Source organism: Rattus norvegicus, chromosome 18 (genome assembly GCF_036323735.1).
Source record: "Rattus norvegicus strain BN/NHsdMcwi chromosome 18, GRCr8, whole genome shotgun sequence".
In the NCBI taxonomy this organism is placed as follows: domain Eukaryota; kingdom Metazoa; phylum Chordata; class Mammalia; order Rodentia; family Muridae; genus Rattus; species Rattus norvegicus.
In genome coordinates, this window is record NC_086036.1 from 49,318,680 (window position 1) to 49,338,368 (window position 19,689).

At 42.7% G+C, this 19,689-nt stretch overlaps 1 protein-coding gene across 3 annotated transcripts in view; it reads right to left on the reverse strand.

Annotated features, from left to right (window-relative positions):
* Positions 1–7,586: 7,586 nt before the first annotated feature.
* Positions 7,587–19,689, reverse strand: part of Cep120 (centrosomal protein 120) — a 62,115-nt gene continuing 50,012 nt past the window's right edge. For 2 of the 3 annotated variants that reach the window (XM_063277302.1, XM_063277305.1), the window contains 2 exons: positions 13,094–13,239; positions 7,592–9,322 (listed from right to left, as the gene is read on the reverse strand). In XM_063277302.1, the coding sequence (XP_063133372.1) occupies positions 9,088–9,322; positions 13,094–13,239 (381 nt within the window). In that variant the 3' untranslated portion in view covers positions 7,592–9,087. Of the gene's footprint in view, positions 9,323–13,093; positions 13,240–19,689 lie in introns of all 3 variants that reach the window. The other variant, NM_001191697.1, reaches the window with a different exon arrangement.

The window sequence follows — 19,689 nt, forward strand, 5'->3', positions numbered from 1 at the left end:
GAAGAAGTAAGTCGTGCGGTCTTAAAGGAGTTGTGTCGCTGGGGTGGGCTTTGAGATCTCACACTGTTCCTAGTGAGCTCTCACTCACTTTCCGCCTCAGCTCTAACCCCTGCACTGTGCCTCCCTGTCTGCTGCCATGCTTCCCACCATGACTGTGCACTACAACCCTCTAGGACCGGGAGCCTCTCAGTCAAATCCTTCCTTTCACAAGTTGTCTTGGTCATATTATTTTGTCACAGTAATGGAAATGTTAACAATGACAAGGGTACAGTCTATCATGAGGGAAGGCAGGCAGTAGGACTGTATCCGCATCAGGAAACAGAGACAGTTATCTCTGCTGTCCGTTTGCTTTCTCTGATGAAATTCAATCCGGAATTCCAGCCCATGAAATGGTCCTCCCACAATTTTGGTGGGTCTGCCTACCTCAATTAGCCCAGTTTGGAAACTCCCTAACAGATAACCAGGGATCTGTTTCCATGGTGATCCTAAGTCCCATCAACTGGGCAATCAAGATGAAGCATCACGGTACGTGTTTACATATTTGTGGATTCTCTGTTCTGTTGGTTTTTACGTCAGTACCATATTGTTTTGTTTACTATAGCTTTGTGTTATAATTTGAATCAGGTAGTTTGATGTCTTCATCATCTTACTCAATTGCTTTGGTTATTGGGGGGCTCTTTTATGGTTCTGTATATATTTCATGATTTTTTTCTATTAGTGTAAACAATGCCATTAGAACTGGGTGTGATAATACAGGCCTTTAATCCCAGCAAAATACCTGACAGACACATGTGGCAGGCCTCGAGTTGCTTAGCTATCCCCCCAGGAGCCTTTTAAGTGTATATTACACTTTTTTAATATATCTCTTTTAAAGTCCAGCATATCTTTATGCTAAGGTTGTTAGCGACAGTATATGGAGATGGGACTGATTCTTAAGTTTCTGATATTGATTTTGTATTCTGCAACCTTGCTGAATTTCCTTACTGGTTCTGGTAACTTTGTAGATTGAATTGGATATTTGATTTAGACACTTGAGCATATCTTCTGTGCAGAAAGAATTTTATTTTTTAACTTTACAATCTAAATGTATTTAATTCCCCTCAGTGTCTCATTTCAGCAGCTATGAACTTCAATAGAATATCGAGCAGAGGCAAAGAAGACACTTGTTTCTGTTCCTGATCTCCAAGGAAAGCGCAGGGTTGCCTGTTATGTTAGCTATACGTTTCACACAAACAGCCTCACATTGCTAGGAAGAATTTCCCTTCTTACTTTGCTGGAAAGTTTTTATAAAGAATGGATGTTGGATTTTGTTGTTGTTATTGTTGTTGTTGGCCAAAGCTTTTATTCACCTGGCCAATAGTATCACTTGTCTCAATCTGTTTGGATGGCTATGATAAAACACTAGAAGCTGAGTAACTTTAGTGCCTTAAGGGACAACTCTATTCATACACAATACCTTGTGACCATGACCTAATATGGTGGTAGACTCACACTGAGTGAAGGCACCAGGCTGTGAACTCCAGTCCCAAGGGTTTCACCTTAATGATGTATTCCTCTCCCAAAAGTTGTCTCCTGATCTCATGTCTGGTGTATCAGGTATCAAGGAGTCCTGAGGATCCATTCGGACTATAGCAGTGCTTGTATTTCCAAAAGGCTACCGCATCTTCTATGAATCACATTGGGTTCTAGACTTTAGAAGTATCTCAGATTATAGCAGGGTTTGCCTGTACCCAGCCACCACCACCACTACCACTGAGCCCTTTTTGAAAAGCACGAGGCAATAAACAAAGTCTCACAGTCTACCTCTGAGATTCGCCATGACTAGCAAACTTATCTGATGTGTATGACACAAATTGCATCTCTGGCACTTGTCAAACAGCTTTGACAACCTCGTAATTGTTAAACTCAGTATCAAAATACTCCTACTAAATTTGCACAAGTCCCTTTCCACAGAACATCAGACATAACTAGAGCTTTTAAGAATACAGTTGCAATCTGAAACTTCTGACCACCCTTCCAGCACAGCAGTGCAGCCAGCACTGGAAAGCATTCACTGAGGGAGCCGTGGACATGCTAGTGCATTCCCCTTCTATCTCTGCTTGATTTGGGGCTAGGGGTTGGATCTAGGGCTCACATTTACTAGTCACACGCTAACATGAAGCTATATCCCCAGCCCTCTTTTAAGTTTTTATTTTGAGACAGGGATTTACTAGGACACCCAAGTTGCCCTTGAGCCTGTGCTCCTCTTACCTCAGTGCCCACCAGGTCTAGCTTCATTCTTCTTTCCAACTTCAAGTTTACTTTTGGAATATAATGGAATTTGAAATTGGAGAGGGGGGAGGGAGAGGGAGAGGGAGAGGGCGAGGGAGAGGGAGAGGGAGAGGGAGAGGGAGAGGGAGAGGGAGAGGGAGAGGGAGAGGGAGAGGGAAAGGTTGAGGAGAGCACATGTGGTACCATATACTTGTAGAAGTCAGTTCTCTCCTCTTTACAGGGTTCCAAGAGTAGAAATCAGATTACCATGCTTGTTTGCTCAGCAAGTGCTGTGAGAGCTGAGCCATCCCACTGACCTACCCTTCCCCCTCCCCCTCCCTCCCTCCCTCCCTCCCTCCCTCCCTCCCTCCCTCCCTCTCTTTCCTCACTATGTATCTCTGACTGGCCTGGAACTCAGAGATCCATGCTCTATGTCACCTTTACTTTTTTTGGTGACAGGATCTCCCCCCCCCCCAACCTGGATCTCATCTATTTGGCGAGACCTGCCAGTGGGCACTGGGGATCTGCCCATCTCTGTGCCTGGCATGGGAGTTACAGACGTGGCCAGGTTTATATGTGGGTCCTGGGCTTCAAGCTCAGGGCCTCGTGTTTACGAAGTGAGACTTCACAGACTGAGTCATCTTCTAAGACTGCTCAAAGGCAAGTGTTTGCTTGTTAGATAATCGCACATTCCCAGAGCGCCAGAGGAAGCAGAGGGAATGATGGTAGACTAATGACTACCTGCAGGCTTGCAAGTGCAGTTTTCTTCTGCTGCAGTTTTTAATTTTTTTTAAGTTAGCATAAAGGTGTTAGATCTGATTGTGGCAGCAAATGCAATTTCTATTGTCAAAAAGAAAAAAAAAGTCCACAGGCTAAAATGCTTCTAAAAACTATGCCACACACCTATTTCTTATTTGGTACTTTTATTTTCTTTGTGCCAATTTTATACATTTCAATTAAGTTCCCTAAACAAACTTCTGCCAGAAGCCAAGAGAAGACCATTAATCTCATCTGTCAACAAGGAACCTAAATTAGGAATTGAAATGTCCTTCTTCAAAGCAACAATCAGGTGGATAGAGCAAGCAGTCTGCTCAACCATCTCCTCCAATCTAAACTAGGAGGACATTAATGCCTCAAGGGGTTGATTTGTCATGTGACTTCCAGCTGTATCTTGTGCAACCTGAACTCAAGTCATATAAGAATCTTCTTGTTAGAGCCATGGCTCTCAACACCCTACTGGTGCCCTTTAATACAGACCCCCAGCCATAAATTTATTTTCCTTGCTACTTCATAACTAATTTTGCTGTTATGAATTGTAAAATAAATCTCTGATATGCAGGATAGTCGTAGGCAACACCTGTGAAAGGGTCATTTGACTCCAAAACCACAACTCTCGCGGTAAGAACCACTGTGTTAGAGCGTCAGAATTTCTCTCAAGAAAATAGATGGGGATTTTAGTAAACTGAACCTTTTCATCTCGTTGGATTGCTTTGGAAAGGCCTTCACTCCTACTCAGTCTACTAGGATGAGAACTGACTGAAGCATTGGAGGAGACAGCATCGGAGCAGGCACAGCCTGTCTCTACTGTGTCAATGTTCATACATGTTAGCACAGTCAGGGCCAAGCAGGCACAGCTTGTCTCTACTGTGTCAATGCACATACATGTTAGCACAGTCAGGGACAAGAAGGATTTCACAAGGATATTTTCTTTGCTCTAGCCAACTTTAATCTCCTTCTGACTAGCTAACTAGTTTACTTGGGAAAAGAGCTGCGCTGCCCAATTTTATTTAAGTTCTTTGAATTTGTGGGTGAAGTGCTTCCAAGAAGAAATGACAAATGGGTCTCATTTTAGGTCCCTATTATGAATGACAAGTTAAACAACATTCTTACAATCTTGAGACTATAATGACTACATCTTTAAAAGCCTCTAGGGACTATTGTACATTTAGGAATGAGAGTCAGTAAATTATTTATCTACACATTAATCTCTCTAAAGACATCTCCAGCCCTTTCAGTTTGAAAGCTACACTTCTAAGTCTCCACTTCAGCAACACTGTATCTGAAGGGCCTACATCTGTACAAACATTTCTAATGAAAACACCAAGACAACCCCCAGAGAAGCAAATAGAAAGAGGTGTTAAGTCTAGGGCGGCCTTCCCACTGGTACATTCCTGACACTTCCACCTCCATGCCCAAGGTTATGTAAGAGCAGTGGTTCTCAACCGTCCTAATACTGTGATCGCCTAATATGCTTCCTCATGTTGTGCTGATCCCCACCATAAAATTACTGCATTGCTACTACATAGCTGTAGTTTTACTACTGTCATGAATCATAATGCAACTCTCTGATACGCAGCATATCTGATATACAACCCTCAGAGGGGTCATGACCCACAGGTTGAGAACCACTGTGTTAAGCGGGTTAAGGTTTGCTCTTTGGGTTCCAGAAAAACTCAGGTCCTTAAGCAGGCATTCTTTCCCACTTACCTCAAGATGGGTGAGTTCCATCCTTGTCTCCCAAGTCCTGGAGATACAGATGGTCCATCAGTTAAGACTATTCTAGAGAGGTTGGCTGACAACGTACACACTGTAAAGTGTAGGCTCCAAGGTTACAGTTGCAAAGGGGCAGACACAGAGATTAAGTTCAAGCTTTCAAGTTCTAAGTAATCGCAGATTTTATTCGACATTCCAACCAAATCACTTTGTCAGTTAAGAAGATCACCAACCAACAAGAGGTCTACTTATCCCCAACAAAAAGATACCACAGCTAGTGCTGGCAACTAGTAATATATAGAAACATTCTCTGGAATTTATGTCTAAGGTCTGAAGTGCCTGCTAAATTTAAAAAAGTGTTTTCTTTCCTTTTTCTTTTTCTTTTTTACCTTTTTGCCTTGTTTTTATTGTTACTTTTTTTTTCTTAAGAACAACAGGTCTTAGTATTATACAACAGGAGTTTATAATTCTCAGTTTCAAAATCCCTTGAATTCCTCTTCAGAGCTCAGGATTTTGTGCTGAGGTGCTATAACCATGTACGAAGGGCTGGCTTGACCGGTGGCACTTGGACACAGGCCATCTGTCTGGGAGAAGGCAGACAAAACTTGAAGGCAATAGCTTCCACTAGCGTAAGGCACACAACATCAGCTTGGCACTTGCAGCATTTTATCACAGCATCCTGTAGCTTAGGGATACTATGCCACACCACCGTTTCCTCACCACCGTTTCCTCACCGAGAGCAATGAGTCCAACTGTTTAGCAGAATCTCCCAACCCTTAGAAACTTGTCTTCTATTTTCTTTTATCTTTGACTTTAAAAACATTGGTTTTGTTTTTTTAACCTATCTGACAAATAGAATCCAATCCCTTCAACAAAGTGGCAAGCCAGTCATCCACTGTCATAAGCCTCCCAGCCAGGCCAGGGGAGCCTGCACTCTAACAGGCGAAACACACACAACCGGATCTTTATTCGCCATCATTTGGACTTAGTAATTGTAATCAACTTCAGTATCTAAGGACTGCCTCCGTGGATCCAGTCAGGCATCACGAACACACTGAGACATTGAGTCCGGACCAGTCATGGGTAGATTTTTCTTTCATAGTCCACTTCGTGATACAGACTAACAACTAGTTACACAGTGCTTGACTGCAGTGAGGAATGTATCTTCTCCGGGTGAGTCGAGTACACGCGGAGTTGTGCAATGGCTGCAGGTGAACGCCACACCATGCTCATGGAACTTGAGTCCTCACAGATTCTGGCAGCAAGGTGGCTCCTGGGACCAATGTCCTATGGACATAAGGAGTAAGTGTACTCTCTCTCTAAGAGCCTATGCATGGTAAGAACTATATCAGTTCTGGCATGTGGCAGGTCTGGTCCCTGCCCTCATGGGACTTAAGCTTCTGCCCGATTGTGCTTCACATAACCCAGACTTTAAAATGTGGGACGTATGCTGCTCTGGTCGGCAACGGCTGACACACACCTTCTACCTGCGGTCAGTTCTAGCAGCACGGCGCTCAGCATGGCTGTCAGGAACATTGTGTGTTCTGTAACAGTCACAGTCAATATGAGATGCCGGGTAAAAGAACAGGCGCGCCTATGCTTCAGCAGCCTTCTGGAGGCTCCCTCAGTTCAGCTTTTGATAATGGTTTACACTAAAGGAACTACCTATACCAAATTTACACTTTAGCCTTGTTAATAGCTTTGAATTTTTTTTTTTTTTTAGTATAAAATAGAGTTTATCCAGGGCATGGGGAGGGAAGTTGAGGGAGAAGAGACAGAGAAAGGAAGAGAGAGAGCAATAACTTTGAATTTTAGATATAAAGTTTGGGGTTCTCTCATGTGAAATGTCTACACGAAACAAACTCATAGAGTCAGAAATCGATTAGTGGTGACTTGGGCCAGCAGACGAAAATGAAGAACAGTTGCATTGTATAGGGGTTCTCTTTGGGAATAACAAAACTACTTTAAATAGTGATGACACTGGCATAACCTTATAAACACACAAAACCATGGAATTATAGACTTCAAAATGACTTTATGTGGAATATGAATGAACTTTCCCAAGTAAAATCGTGTTAGGGAAACTGGCAAGATAGCTCAAAGGATAAAGGTTCTTTCCATATAAGCCTGGTAACTTGAACTCAATTCCATGTGAAAGGAAATTATTGACGCTACACAGTCGTTCTCTGGCCACTCACTATACATGCCTCACAGCACGCACAGTGCACCACGCCCCACACACATCATGCAAACATCAGTAAGGGAAGCCAGATGCAATGGTGGAGAAGACCACACTGGTAAGGTCTGAGTCCTCCCTATAATCTGTAATAGCCAGGTCCACCTACTTTCTAGTATCTTCAGCTATACGATTCATACCCATGGACTCTCAGCAGTATCTGACAGGGCAGTCAGGAGAGGAAATCATATGACCTCCTGTTTGTACAGAGCCTCAATACATCCTTAACTCAGCCTACACCCCAGTATCGGTGTTACTGAGACAGCCCTGTAAAGGAATTCTCAAAGGGCCTACAGACACAGTGCTAGCTCGACCTTGCAGACACCAGGCACCCTTCTCATGTGACTGCTTCAGAAGTGAGAACTACAGACTTCACAGAGACACGCACTAGCTGCTGAGGCTGCACCCACACACTGACAGCTCCTGAACAAGGATCGGTGTGAACATGTGAGGCACCATGCAGGGATGTGCTAGCTATTGCTGATGGAGTGAAACCTAACACCTCAGCTTCTCCTCACTGTAAGTCATTTAGCCCTGAAGAAGCAAACATACCAAGGAGGCCAGCACCTTACCCACTCCATTTAGAGAGAAAGAGACCACAAACCTCAAGGATGCACGCAGTGAGGATTTTATTTGTCAAATTACAGTAGCTCAAAGATGGCTTTCTTGAAGGCAAAGCACACACACATTTTAGAAGTCCTTCTGCTTACTCTTAGGCCCCCTCTAGTGTTTGAAAAGCTCCAGGCCTCACAGGATACAGGAGGAAGAACCAACATTGGGCCAGGACCTTCTAAAACAAAAATCCTTTTGCTCCATTCATGTCACCAAGAAAATCAGGACCGTGTAACCATAATTCATATTTCAAATCCCTGCTATGATCATCTGTCTCACCACCCTCAGACCCAGCAGCCTTTCTGTGATTTACTGCTCAGTTGCTTTTAGAAGACAAAGACGGAAAATTAAAGAAAAGAAGCATATGACTCCTATGGAGGCTTTAATTTCACAAACCAGAAACACACCTAGTGAAGATTACCGTGTAACCCGCTTTGCTTATGCTGAAGTGACTGGTAATTAGCTCATACTTGCCGAAGGATACACTTACATCTGTTATTTTGGGGAATCAGAATTTTTACTTTCTATGTTTTAAGATCGCACATGAACTGGGAGTTTGCTCACTAACCTGTTCATTGTTGTGCAGACATAGGGATGAGTGCCGCCATGAGGCTGAGGTGGTCTGGAGAACACGGAGGGAAGCTCTGCGGCTTACACGACTCACGCTGCACTGCCTCTTGGAAAACAGAATGACTGCAGAGGGAGGAAGGTGTTCTCAGCTAATGTCGCTAGGTGTCTGTTTCCTCAGTCTGTCTGAAGCTGTACTGCCACCACTGAGAGACAAAGGCGACCTACAATTTTAACGACAACCAGCCTCATGCAGCTGTGAGCAGGAGGCTGCGATCAGAACAAGCTGTTTTCTCACATTCTTAAAATGGAGTCCAGTGAAATTCCGAATTTGTTTTTAAACTTAATCTACATGAACTGTATTTAAGCAATGACTAATTTGTCAGCCAACATGTCACATAGCTTTTCTGCCTGTGACTGCTTTATTTTCAAAGTTGTCATGTGCAAATACCACAGGTTAAGGGAAAAAGACTGGTCATATAAATGCTTTTTTAAAAATGGCTACACTTATAATTGGCTTTAATTTGAAGATATCTACAATCAAAGGGAACAGGGCACAGCATTTTTAAAGTGCAACACATACTCTCTTGACTCAACATAAAAAACTTATATAGCTGGGAACTACTGTGGCCAGTTCTCCTGGGATAAGTTCTGAAAGGCTGTTTTTAAAGTCAAACAATAGATTTTGAACTGAAGAACACTGAAAAGTCATTTTAAATGAGCATATAAAATACAATTACAAATGAAACCAGCATTGGAGAGGTAGCGTAAGTAAAATCAAATAAATACTATATACAGTAATATATAAAATTCAGCTTATAAAAAATTAAAAAGAGCACTCTAAAGTCGCCGTTTTCCTTGCTTTTGAGGAGTTTACAAAAAATTCAAAACACAGACCTAGAGTAGCTGTAAAGACTTCCTCAATGCATTTAATTACTGGCACTGTTTTTTGTCAAAACCTCTCTGATCTGCCGGTCGAGTTCACTTATTATGCGGTCCTCATGGTTATAGACACCCGTTCTCATCAAAGTATCCCGTTCTTCTATCAGACGTGTCAAGTAGTCATCCAGGCCTTCTTCCAGCCCAGAGCCCCGAGGGCTGCCCTGTTTCCCACTTGCAATCTCTTTGTAGTCCTGGTACTGTTTCTGTTCTTGCTGCCGTAACCTGGGAAATCAAGAGCAAACAGCACTGTCGCAGACAGAATACTATTTTGACTCTTAATAGCACTATTTAAAAACAAGACAATTCAGTAGTTTTACTACTTTTATTTTTAGTAAGAAAGCGAAGACCAATGATTACCACCTGATAAAAGCAACATATTTATAGAAACACAAGCTGTGTTCGTACTTACAGAATGCATGCAAACTGTAAGGCACAGTACAACAGGCCTTAGACGGCACATGGAGCGAGAGGCAGGAGGACCACAAATTCCAGGCCAGCTGAGTTGTACAAGACAGTTTCAAACACAAAAGTCAGATTCAGGACACAGTTCATTCCCTAACAGAGGGACAGCACTTGTCTGCCACTTCAAGTCCCTTGGTTCAGTTCCTGTCACTTAAAAAAAAAAGCACCAAACACAGAAACCAGAAAATGAGTATTTTGTTTTAAATTAAGATGCATATATCTGCATCTTAATTATTATTAAATATAAATGTTAGTTATATATTAAGTATATAAATATTTAAAGTTTTTAAAAGTTGTTTTGTTTGTTTATTGGTTGAGACAGGGTTTCTCTGTGTAGCCCCGGCTGTCCTGGAACTCACTCTGTAGACCAGACTAGCTTCGAACTTCACCATTCTCTGCCTGCTGAGTGCTGGGATTAAAGGTGTGTGCAGTCGCCACAACACCTGGCTAACAGTTTGTTGTAATTGTACGTAATGTGCGTGGGATGTACACCTGGGCTTCGCTGCCATCAGAAGGTGTTGGTACCATGGAGCTGGAAGGGTAGGTATTGTGGGTCACCTGACTTAAGTGCTGGGAACCAAACTCAGGTCCTCTGGAAGAGCTGTGCACACTTTAAGCACTAGGCTGTCTCTTTAGTCCAGAGTCTTGGTGATGCCCAATATGCAGTGCTATAGCCTGCTTTTTGACTCTGACCACATCTACTTTTGCAAGTCTTGTGCGGTAAAGCCTCTCCGTCACAGCACTCCATCAGTCAGATGTGCCATCCTTTGTTGTTTACCTCAAGTTATTTCAACACAGTATCTTTGCTAGTTGAACACAGTATTTTCTTTAAATTTACTTGTCTTCGGTCACACGTAGCAAATCAAAAAGGAAAGTGCACCCTGCGAGAGCTTGTGCCTCTAATTACTTCTAATTACTTAGAGGAAAGCGCAACTCTGTGACCATGGAAACCTGGTCCAGAGGGCATGAGGTGCAAATATTTGTGTCTCTTGGTGATAATTCTGATGACCTCTGGAGGGAGATAGGAGCAGATGCTGTCTGGGCACTCCGGCATTTCAGACAGATATTGCTTTGAAAATGGAGAAGGAATGTCAACAGTGTTTCTAGTAGTAAGAATGTGAAGCCTTGCAACAGAATATTTTAGGATAACTTTGGTTCTTTAAGAACTGCTTACAATTCTGTGTCTGACTTTGCACATAGATTAGGGAGAGAGAGAAGTAATAGAATCAGGAGACCTGGTCCCAGACAGTGCATGTCACCGTCAGTAAGCAGTTTCGTGTGCAGAGACCTGAGCACAGAGCTTGCATTTGGTTCCTGCATTTTCCTATTGAGCCCATGTTTCATTGATAGCATTTTTAACTCTGTCCTCCCCTGCCTTACCTGTAGCATTGTTTTCACCTTAACCCTAACGTCAGCCATTTCATGTTAGGAACTACTACACAGCATATTTAAACAAAGCCACCACATCCTGCCTGGGCATGGCTCTACCTGTGGTTTCAACTAACCCATAGTACTCTACAGTCCAAAAGCATTAGAGGGAAAATGCCCCCACATAAGTAATTCCTAAGTTTTAAAGTACATGCCCTTCGGAGTGGTGTGCTGGAATCCCAGGCTGTCCAGTAGATCTGCTGAGTCATCAATCAGCCTTTTCCAGCTCTATTTGCTCCCTGCCTGTTCATCTCAACCAATCACGGCGTCTGAGGGCGTGTACTCAGATGCTCACTCACCTATCAGGCACCATGTCTTCATGAGAAGTGCAACCACAAGGTATTCTGGCAGAGGCCCATTGTTTATATAACTTTTATTACAGTGTCTAATCTATAAACCCCATCATATGGATGCATACATAGGAAAATATATCAAATCACAATGTTTAAGACTCTGCTATTTGAGTGTCTACTGTAGTTTTTTTAGATAGTGATTTTGAAAGGAGAACTTTTGACTTCATTTATTCAAAGGATAAGCACATTTTTAACGGCACAGCACACTTAGCAGGCTTAGGCTACCAGAGTGAAACAGGAGAGACTGGGTAACTCAAAGTGAGTCCAAGATAGGGTGCTAACACACTCAACTCACCTGTTCTAGCTCAAACTCCTCTCCGCACTGACTGACTCAATCTGGTTTCTCCTGTATTGTTCTGCTTGGCCTCACCCCAACACTGGCGATCTGTTCTCAACTCCTGGCTCCTTCTCATTCTCTGCAACCTGTCTCTGTACAACCGTCCCAGTAAAACTTCCTCCCTGCTCTCTCTTCAATAGCTTTCCTTCCCTCTCTTCTCATGAGAGGTGGGCATGTCCTAGTCTGTCCATCTTTCTCTGAGTCACCACTCAACAGACATCACTTTTAAACATGGGTGCTTCCTTCTACAGACCAACTGTACCTTCACCGTTTAAGAGTAAAAGGATGTGCTAAGGGCTGAACCACACCACAACCAGAAACAGTTTGGTTCTTTTTTCCAGTAAATAATACAATCTCAGAGTTCACATTGTGATCAAATATCCTGTAACATCCTTAGATGGACACAGTCCCCACAGTCCCCTTGTAAGGGCTCCACTCTCTTACCTGTCAGCTAAAGACTCCATCTCCAAATACTATCACATTTTGGTTTCCACAGGAAGCTTCCAGGGAAGCATGGTCCAGTTTATGCCCAATGTGTATCTATCCAATAGTCTATGGTAGCTTCATGTATAAAAAAATGCAGTGACAATGTAATGTAGGCCCAGAGTCCAACTACTTAGGAGAACTTAGAAGGTCACTGAAAGTCAATTGTAAAGGTCATCTCTAGGCCATGCTTAAGGGCTAAATATGTATTATTCTCTTCAGCATGTTATAAACTTGGATGGTGCTATTCATTGACAAAATAACACGACCCATACCTTCCAAAATGTGCTGTCATATAAAACATTTAAAGGAGCTGGAGGCGGCTCGGTGGTTAAGTGCACTTGTTGCTCTTCTAGAAGATGTGAGTTCAATTCCCAGCACCTATGTTGGGTGGCTCACAACTGCCTCTAACACCAGCTCCAGGGAAACCAATATTCCTTTCTGATTTACACAGGACCCCACATACATACATACACATAAATCGAAGTAATAAAAAACAAATCTCTAAAACACAAGACAATTTAAAAAGCACTATGCTATATGCAAAATACTGTTTTGGTAAGTGAGGATCAATTTTGTTTTTGTCTATCAAACCTGTAGATCATACAAAAATAAATCTTACTTTTTAACATGATTTATATCATATCAACATTAACATGTATAGGTGTGTATTTGTTTTACATATCTCTGAATCATCTGACACTGTACCCTTCTTAGTTTAGGGAAGACCAAATTATTATTTTTTTTTTTAAATTTTTCTTTTCTTTTCTTTTTTTTTTTTTTTTGAGCTGGGGACCGAACCCAGGGCCTTGCGCTTGCTAGGAAAGCGCTCTACCACTGAGTCAGATCCCCAACCCCCGGGAAGACCAAATTAAATGGCTGCATTTTCGGCCCGTGTTGGTGGGAAAGGAATCGTCTGAAGGGCAGTACCTGTTCAGTTCGTTCCTTATGTCCAGCAGTTCTTGTTGCTCAGTTTTCACTGTGTCTTTCTCCTCAGCAGCCAGGTAACGCAGCCGCATCTGCTCCAACTCCTCCTGCTGTTTTTTAAGGCGAGCCATTTGGCTTTCTTGCTCCCTCTTAAAAGACACAAAGAAGCTGGCATGTACCACTGTAAATATACCCACATCATAGGACTGACTTACGGACAGTACTTGGGAGAGAATGAAAGGCTGCCAATTCTGGACCAAATGAAAGTCAGAAATGCCCAACTTTCTTCTCTCTCCCTTTGATGTCGTAACTCATGGCCAATGAGGCCTGGGGTTTGCTGGACAGTCACAGTATATCAGAAAGGAGGGCAGGAGCAGCCGCTGGTCAGCATGAAGAAGTGCAGAAAGAACGGCATCTGTGAGCATCCAGGAGCCCCGTCTTCACACCATGTGCCTACAAAAACTAACGACAGTCTCTGATCGCTAATTCCAACCACAGCTTAGGTGATAAAATTTTCTCTAGGCTCATATGAAAATCTAAGTGCATCTTTTTAAAAAAAATAAAAATAAAAATGGGATCAAATGATATACCTTAACTTGTATTTAAAAATGAACAGTTCTTCCATAGAAGTAGATAAAATTTTTTAAAGTAGATGTAACAATCTATAGGAGGAAGCCATTCCATGCCTTGTAGGAGAGACTCTATTATGACAAGCAGTGTTGCAGGAAGACCCCAGTATGTAACAGGGAACTTCCAAGTTCACTCATTACTTCTCTACAGATAAGTGCTAGTCTTTCCTTAGGACAGCAGGGGCAACAGAGGGCCTCTTCTGTGTCTGTACTGTTTTATTGTTCCCGGCTGGCCTGGAACTCAGACACCCACCTGCTTCTGCCTCCCCAGTGCTCGGATTAAGGGTGTGTGCTCTATGCTCAGCTCATGTATTTTTTTTTTTTTTTTACTAAGTAAATTATTTTCTGACTATAGCAAACAAAACATTGGTCAAACACTAGGGATATTGGGCTATACTGTCACAATGTGAACCACTCACATAACTACCATCTGGGTAATGAGAAAGTTGCTTCTCCCATCTCCTCAGGCACTAACACCCACGCTAACCAACGGTTAATTACCAGCTTCACTCTAACGCCAGGACTATGCTCATCGTGCTGAGCTCTGTAGAAACGTGATGTCCAGATGACTGTGTTGGGCTTCTTTCTCTTAACACTGACTTGAGAGTCATTGTATTGTCCTGTTCAGTTCATTACTCACAGTAATGCACAGTTTCTGCACTGCTGAGGACCATTTGGGCAGCTTCCAGTTCAGACTATAAATACTGCCAATGTTAAGATGGCTATGCACGCCCTCGGAACACACTTGGATGCATTTTACCTAGCTCTATATCTGAGACTCAAGCTGCTGGGTCAGACAGCACAACTCTAGGAATACAAAATATTGCCAAGCCATGTGCAAGGCAGCCATCACTGAATGGTTACTGTGAAAGGTCCTGGCCCTGTGCCTCTGAACAAGAGTCAGTGATGTTTCTCCTTTTTGATAGTTCTAACAGATAACACAGTGATCTGTCCTAATTTTATTTTGTATCTTTTCCCAAACAGGTGTCAATAATTTGGATGGCATTTGGATATGTTTTTATATGTGCAATGGGGTTAGAACTCAGGTCCTCATGCATGGAGACACTCTCTGAGGGAGCTGCCTCCTGAGCTATGTCTAGAAGATCAACTTCCTGATTTTGTAGTGCAGCTACGGTTAAATTCCTCTCTGAGCACACCTCCTCCCATTTCCTGCACTGATATATTGCATTTTTATTATTTTGAGTTCAAATATTTCCTAATCTCATATGGTTTTGATTTTACAATGGGTTATTAGAAGTAAACTGCGAAAGAAATGTCCCATGCTATTGAATTTTATTAACTTACACTTCAGCATCCCTGTGAAATGTGTTGAACTGTGTCTGTTCCTTATAGAGCACACTGTTGGAGTGTTTGGAATGTGGGCTAATTCATATTTTCTCTATGGAAGCACTTAGTTCAGTTAGTTTTAAAGCAACCTGGAATGTGTAGATGTCCATCTTTCCTCTATTCCTTTCATCTGTTTACTTCTTATCTTTTTTTTTCTTTTCTTTTTTTTTCGGAGCTGGGGACCGAACCCAGGGCCTTCAAGCGCTCTACCACTGAGCTAAATCCCCAGCCCTACTTCTTATCTTTTAATCAACTCTTTCATGTCAAATTTTCTCTCGGGCTCTTCTGTCTCTTCTTAAAAATGTAAGATGTTTATTTAACAAAACCCAGTATGAATTAGGACTGTGACAATCTTATAGAAAGCAAAACATATTGCATACACTTGAACTTTGTTACTTCATATTTGTATTATTTGTCATGATATTTTATTTTATGTATATTTCAAACTTCTTCAATTATATATGTAGTCTCAAACTTTCTCTTAATCTGTGTGTGTGTGTGTGTGTGTGTGTGTGTGTGTGTGTGTGTGTGTGTACACGGTGCTGGGTGTCTTCTATTGCTTCCCACCTTAAGAAAAGTTATCAGCTAACTTGGGCGACGGGATCTTCTCTCCATCCCTTCCTACACTGGGTGACAGATGCATGCGACACACCTACCTACCTTTGACAGGAGTGGTGGATGAGGTCGATTAGGTCTCCACACCTGCACACGAGGCTATCCACCAGCCTGCACACGAAGCTATCCACCAGCCTGCACACGAGGCTATCCACCAACCTGCACACGAGGCTATCCACCAGCCTGCACACAAAGCTATGCACCAGCCTGCACACGAAGCTATGCACCAGCCTGCACACGAGGCTATCCACCAGCCTGCACACGAGGCTATCCACCAACCTGCACACGAGGCTATCCACCAGCCTGCACACAAAGCTATGCACCAGCCTGCACACGAAGCTATCCACCAGCCTGCACACGAGGCTATCCACCAGCCTGCACACGAGGCTATCCACCAGCCTGCACACGAGGCTATGCACCAGCCTGCACACGAAGCTATCCACCAGCCTGCACACGAGGCTATCCACCAGCCTGCACACGAAGCTATCCACCAGCCTGCACACGAAGCTATCCACCAGCCTGCACACGAGGCTATCCACCAGCCTGCACACGAGGCTATCCACCAGCCTGCACACGAAGCTATCCACCAGCCTGCACACGAGGCTATCCACCAGCCTGCACACGAGGCTATCCACCAGCCTGCACACGAAGCTATCCACCAGCCTGCACACGAAGCTATCCACCAGCCTGCACACGAAGCTATCCACCAGCCTGCACACAAAGCTATGCACCAGCCGTAACCAAACGCTTCCTTTGCTGTGGTTACGCCCTCATTTTCCCTATTTCCATCTGAATACTTTTACTAACCTATCTTCTAGTTTCCATGTCCTATTTCTGTTTTTCAGAATCTGCTGTTAATCCACCTAAGACACATGAATTTTAGTTCTTAATTTCACTTGCAGTACAGCACTCCTGAGCCAGAGCACTGTTTCTGTGACAATTCCTCTCTAGACTACAGAAATCGTACAATTTCACACTTGTTGGTTATTCTAAAATCTACATTACTCCTTGACAGACTTCTATTGAACAAATGATGACCAGGCTTTCCATCCACAAGGACTGCTGTGGCCAGTAAGCATATAAAAATCAGGAGTAAATTGGAGAGTGGAAAATTGAAGCCACTAAATAATACTATTATCAACCTTATCAAACTCAAATTTTTAAGGCGTCTAATAGTAGGCAGCCACTGACAAGACTGAAGGAGAGGAGCCATCATGTGCTACCGTTTGTGCTGGTGTCTGCAGCACTGGGGCTTGAGCCACACATGCCAGGCAAGTCTTCCCAGTCACACCTCAGCGCTGTATGGCTGCTGAAAATGTAAAATTAGCACAACCACTTCAGGAAATCAGTGAGCAACATTTAGTAACACTTAAAAAAGAAAGTGAATGTATTCTAGTATCTGAAATTTTATTTTTGGATATAAACATCTGAAAACTGTTACTTGTGGGAGAACTGTGTAGGCTGCCTTACTATAGGGAAACCTGTAAAAAGCAGTTTTACTAAAGATTACATAAAAAACCTACAAAGTGTGGTGCAATTTCATGGAATCCTACTTCATGTATCCAGAGAGTAAAACATATGAAAGTTAACACTATCTCCAGAGGTCTTTAGGATTTTAAAGCTGACCAGTGCTAAGCAGGCACTGAACACAGAGGCGCAAACATGTGAGGTGACCAGTTTCCTGGATTACTCCAGCTCTCTTTACTTGTTTTGTAGAAGAATGCCTGTGCACTGGAGGGGCGGGGTGGGGTGCGGTGGGGTGGCTGTGCTTCTCCATCGCTCTCCTTACATCCTACAGACAGGCCACTCTCTGACTGACGCAAAACCTCTCCAGCTTGCCCTGCCTGGCCTTGCACTCCTTCTTCCTGCCCCATCCTCACAAAGACTTGAGACAGCAGCTCTAAGCCACCAGGCTTTCCTGGATATATTTTTAAAATACCTTATGTGCTGAAATTACAAAGAAAAGATTCAGGATAGTGGTATTTAGTGGAAAGGAAGAAGGTGCAGGTTAGAGATAAGAGGTTGGGGAGAAGCCTGCTGTGTAAAGTGAACTTCTGTGTCAGCCTAAGGACCTGCACTGGCATTCCCATCCTGCTCCCCATGGGAGGTGCCAGGCACGGTGCCGTGCATCCATACCACAGCATGGGAAGTCGGAGACCGGCTAGCAAGCTGGTGAGCTCCAGGTTCACTGAGAGGCCCTGCTTCACTAACAACAACCAGAAAGAAGTATGTGTGACCTCTGTGTGGGTCCTCATGGGTGCACACGTTGTGTGCAGACTACCCATAAATACATTCTTTGGGCAAGGTATTTTTAAGAAAGGAAAAATATCTGGGCAAAGGTACAGTAAATGATTATGTCTAATTGGGAAGGAAAGATTAATTGATATTACTTCTATATTCCACAATGCTACATCTACAGATTTTTGAGCCAGTGTTCTTACTGTGAAGTCCTCTCTAATCTGGTACTCGTGACTGATCCTTTTGCCTCCGACTCCTGAATGCTGGGGTTATAAATGTGTACCACTATAACTGGAAAAATTTGCACTGTTTTTAAATAATGAGAAAAGGTATGACTATAAAGAAAAAAAAAGAACAGAAGTTGATTATTCAACTTTAGGCTACTAATGAACTTAACACTGCCCCCCCCCCCAACTTGACACATTTTTATTCTAAAACATACCTGAGAAATCTTTTAAATGCCTTGAATTCTAAAGCAGGCATGCGCATTGTTAACAGTTACACATGCTCGCAAAAGCCAGGACCAGGGCAAATGCTCCCCCTGCCCGGTGCTCTGGGCTAGAGGCTCCTCAATCAAGTGAGTATAATCTTTATTCTGCCCTGGCTGCCTATAAATCCAGAAAGGAGATGTAAACATGCATCCAGTAGACTAAACAGCTGCTACAAAGTGGCCACCACTTACTCTCCCACTCACACATACCATCTAAGTCTGTGGGAAAAACGCAGAACTAAACTAAGGAACTCAAGTCCAGTTTTCTGAAAATAACCCAGAGCTGACAAGCCGGTAGGAGGGCCTGGATGGTTTCAAGACACAGTTTTTAACCAAGACTTGGACCTCCAACTGTTTTCTTAAACAAAGATTTACATCCCCATCCTTGGCTAAATTACTTATAAATTAATCAAATTAATTACTCTGAGTGGATAAGCAGAGGCTGGACAAGATAGTGCTGATGTCAGCCGATGAAGTCTGTGTTGTTTTAACTAAATATATTGGCTTAGTTTTAAACACATCTACTGTGCACAAATATGGTAAGGGACCCACGTGCTACTAAATAAAGTCTTAGTTCTGTTTCCTGTCCTGAGAACAAATACAGAATTTTAAAGTATGCAGCACAGTGAAAATGTTAAATTCTTATGACCAATTCATGCTTTGTAGCTTATTATTCATTTGTTTTTAAACAATGCAGCTTTTTATTCTGCTTACAGATCTACATTCTAGAAGGGGCTTTGGTATCACTCTCATTTAGAACATGAAAACTAATGCAGACAATCTTAGGTATTTGTAATCATTCAAGCATTTATTTAGGTACTGTTTAAAAATATTTCTACAGCGTATTTCCATTAAGAGGAAAAAGGAAACTAAATTGCCCCTGCATATCAAACAAGTAGTTTTAATACCCCAAGATTCCAAACCGAAAATATAAGAGAATTGTGTCCTTGTGGTTCTCAGTGGGGCTCCCCTCATGCCATGACTATTTATTATTGCAGTTGCTGCCATCAGTTATTAAACAGCGGAAGAAAACTTACAAGTTGGGTTGAGGCTGAAAACGAAAGTTTTCTTCTACACAATCAAGAGCTTACAATTCTTTAATTCACAAACTGACGATACCAGGTTGCCTCTGAGTAATGGAAGGCTCTCTTTAAACACTGCTCTGTCGATGGGCACCAGGCATTAGATCTTATCTCAAGCCGTACCAGCTGGGCTTTGTCATTAACATTTATTAACAACCTAAGATATGGCTCTCACCGTCTAATCCGCACTACATAAAT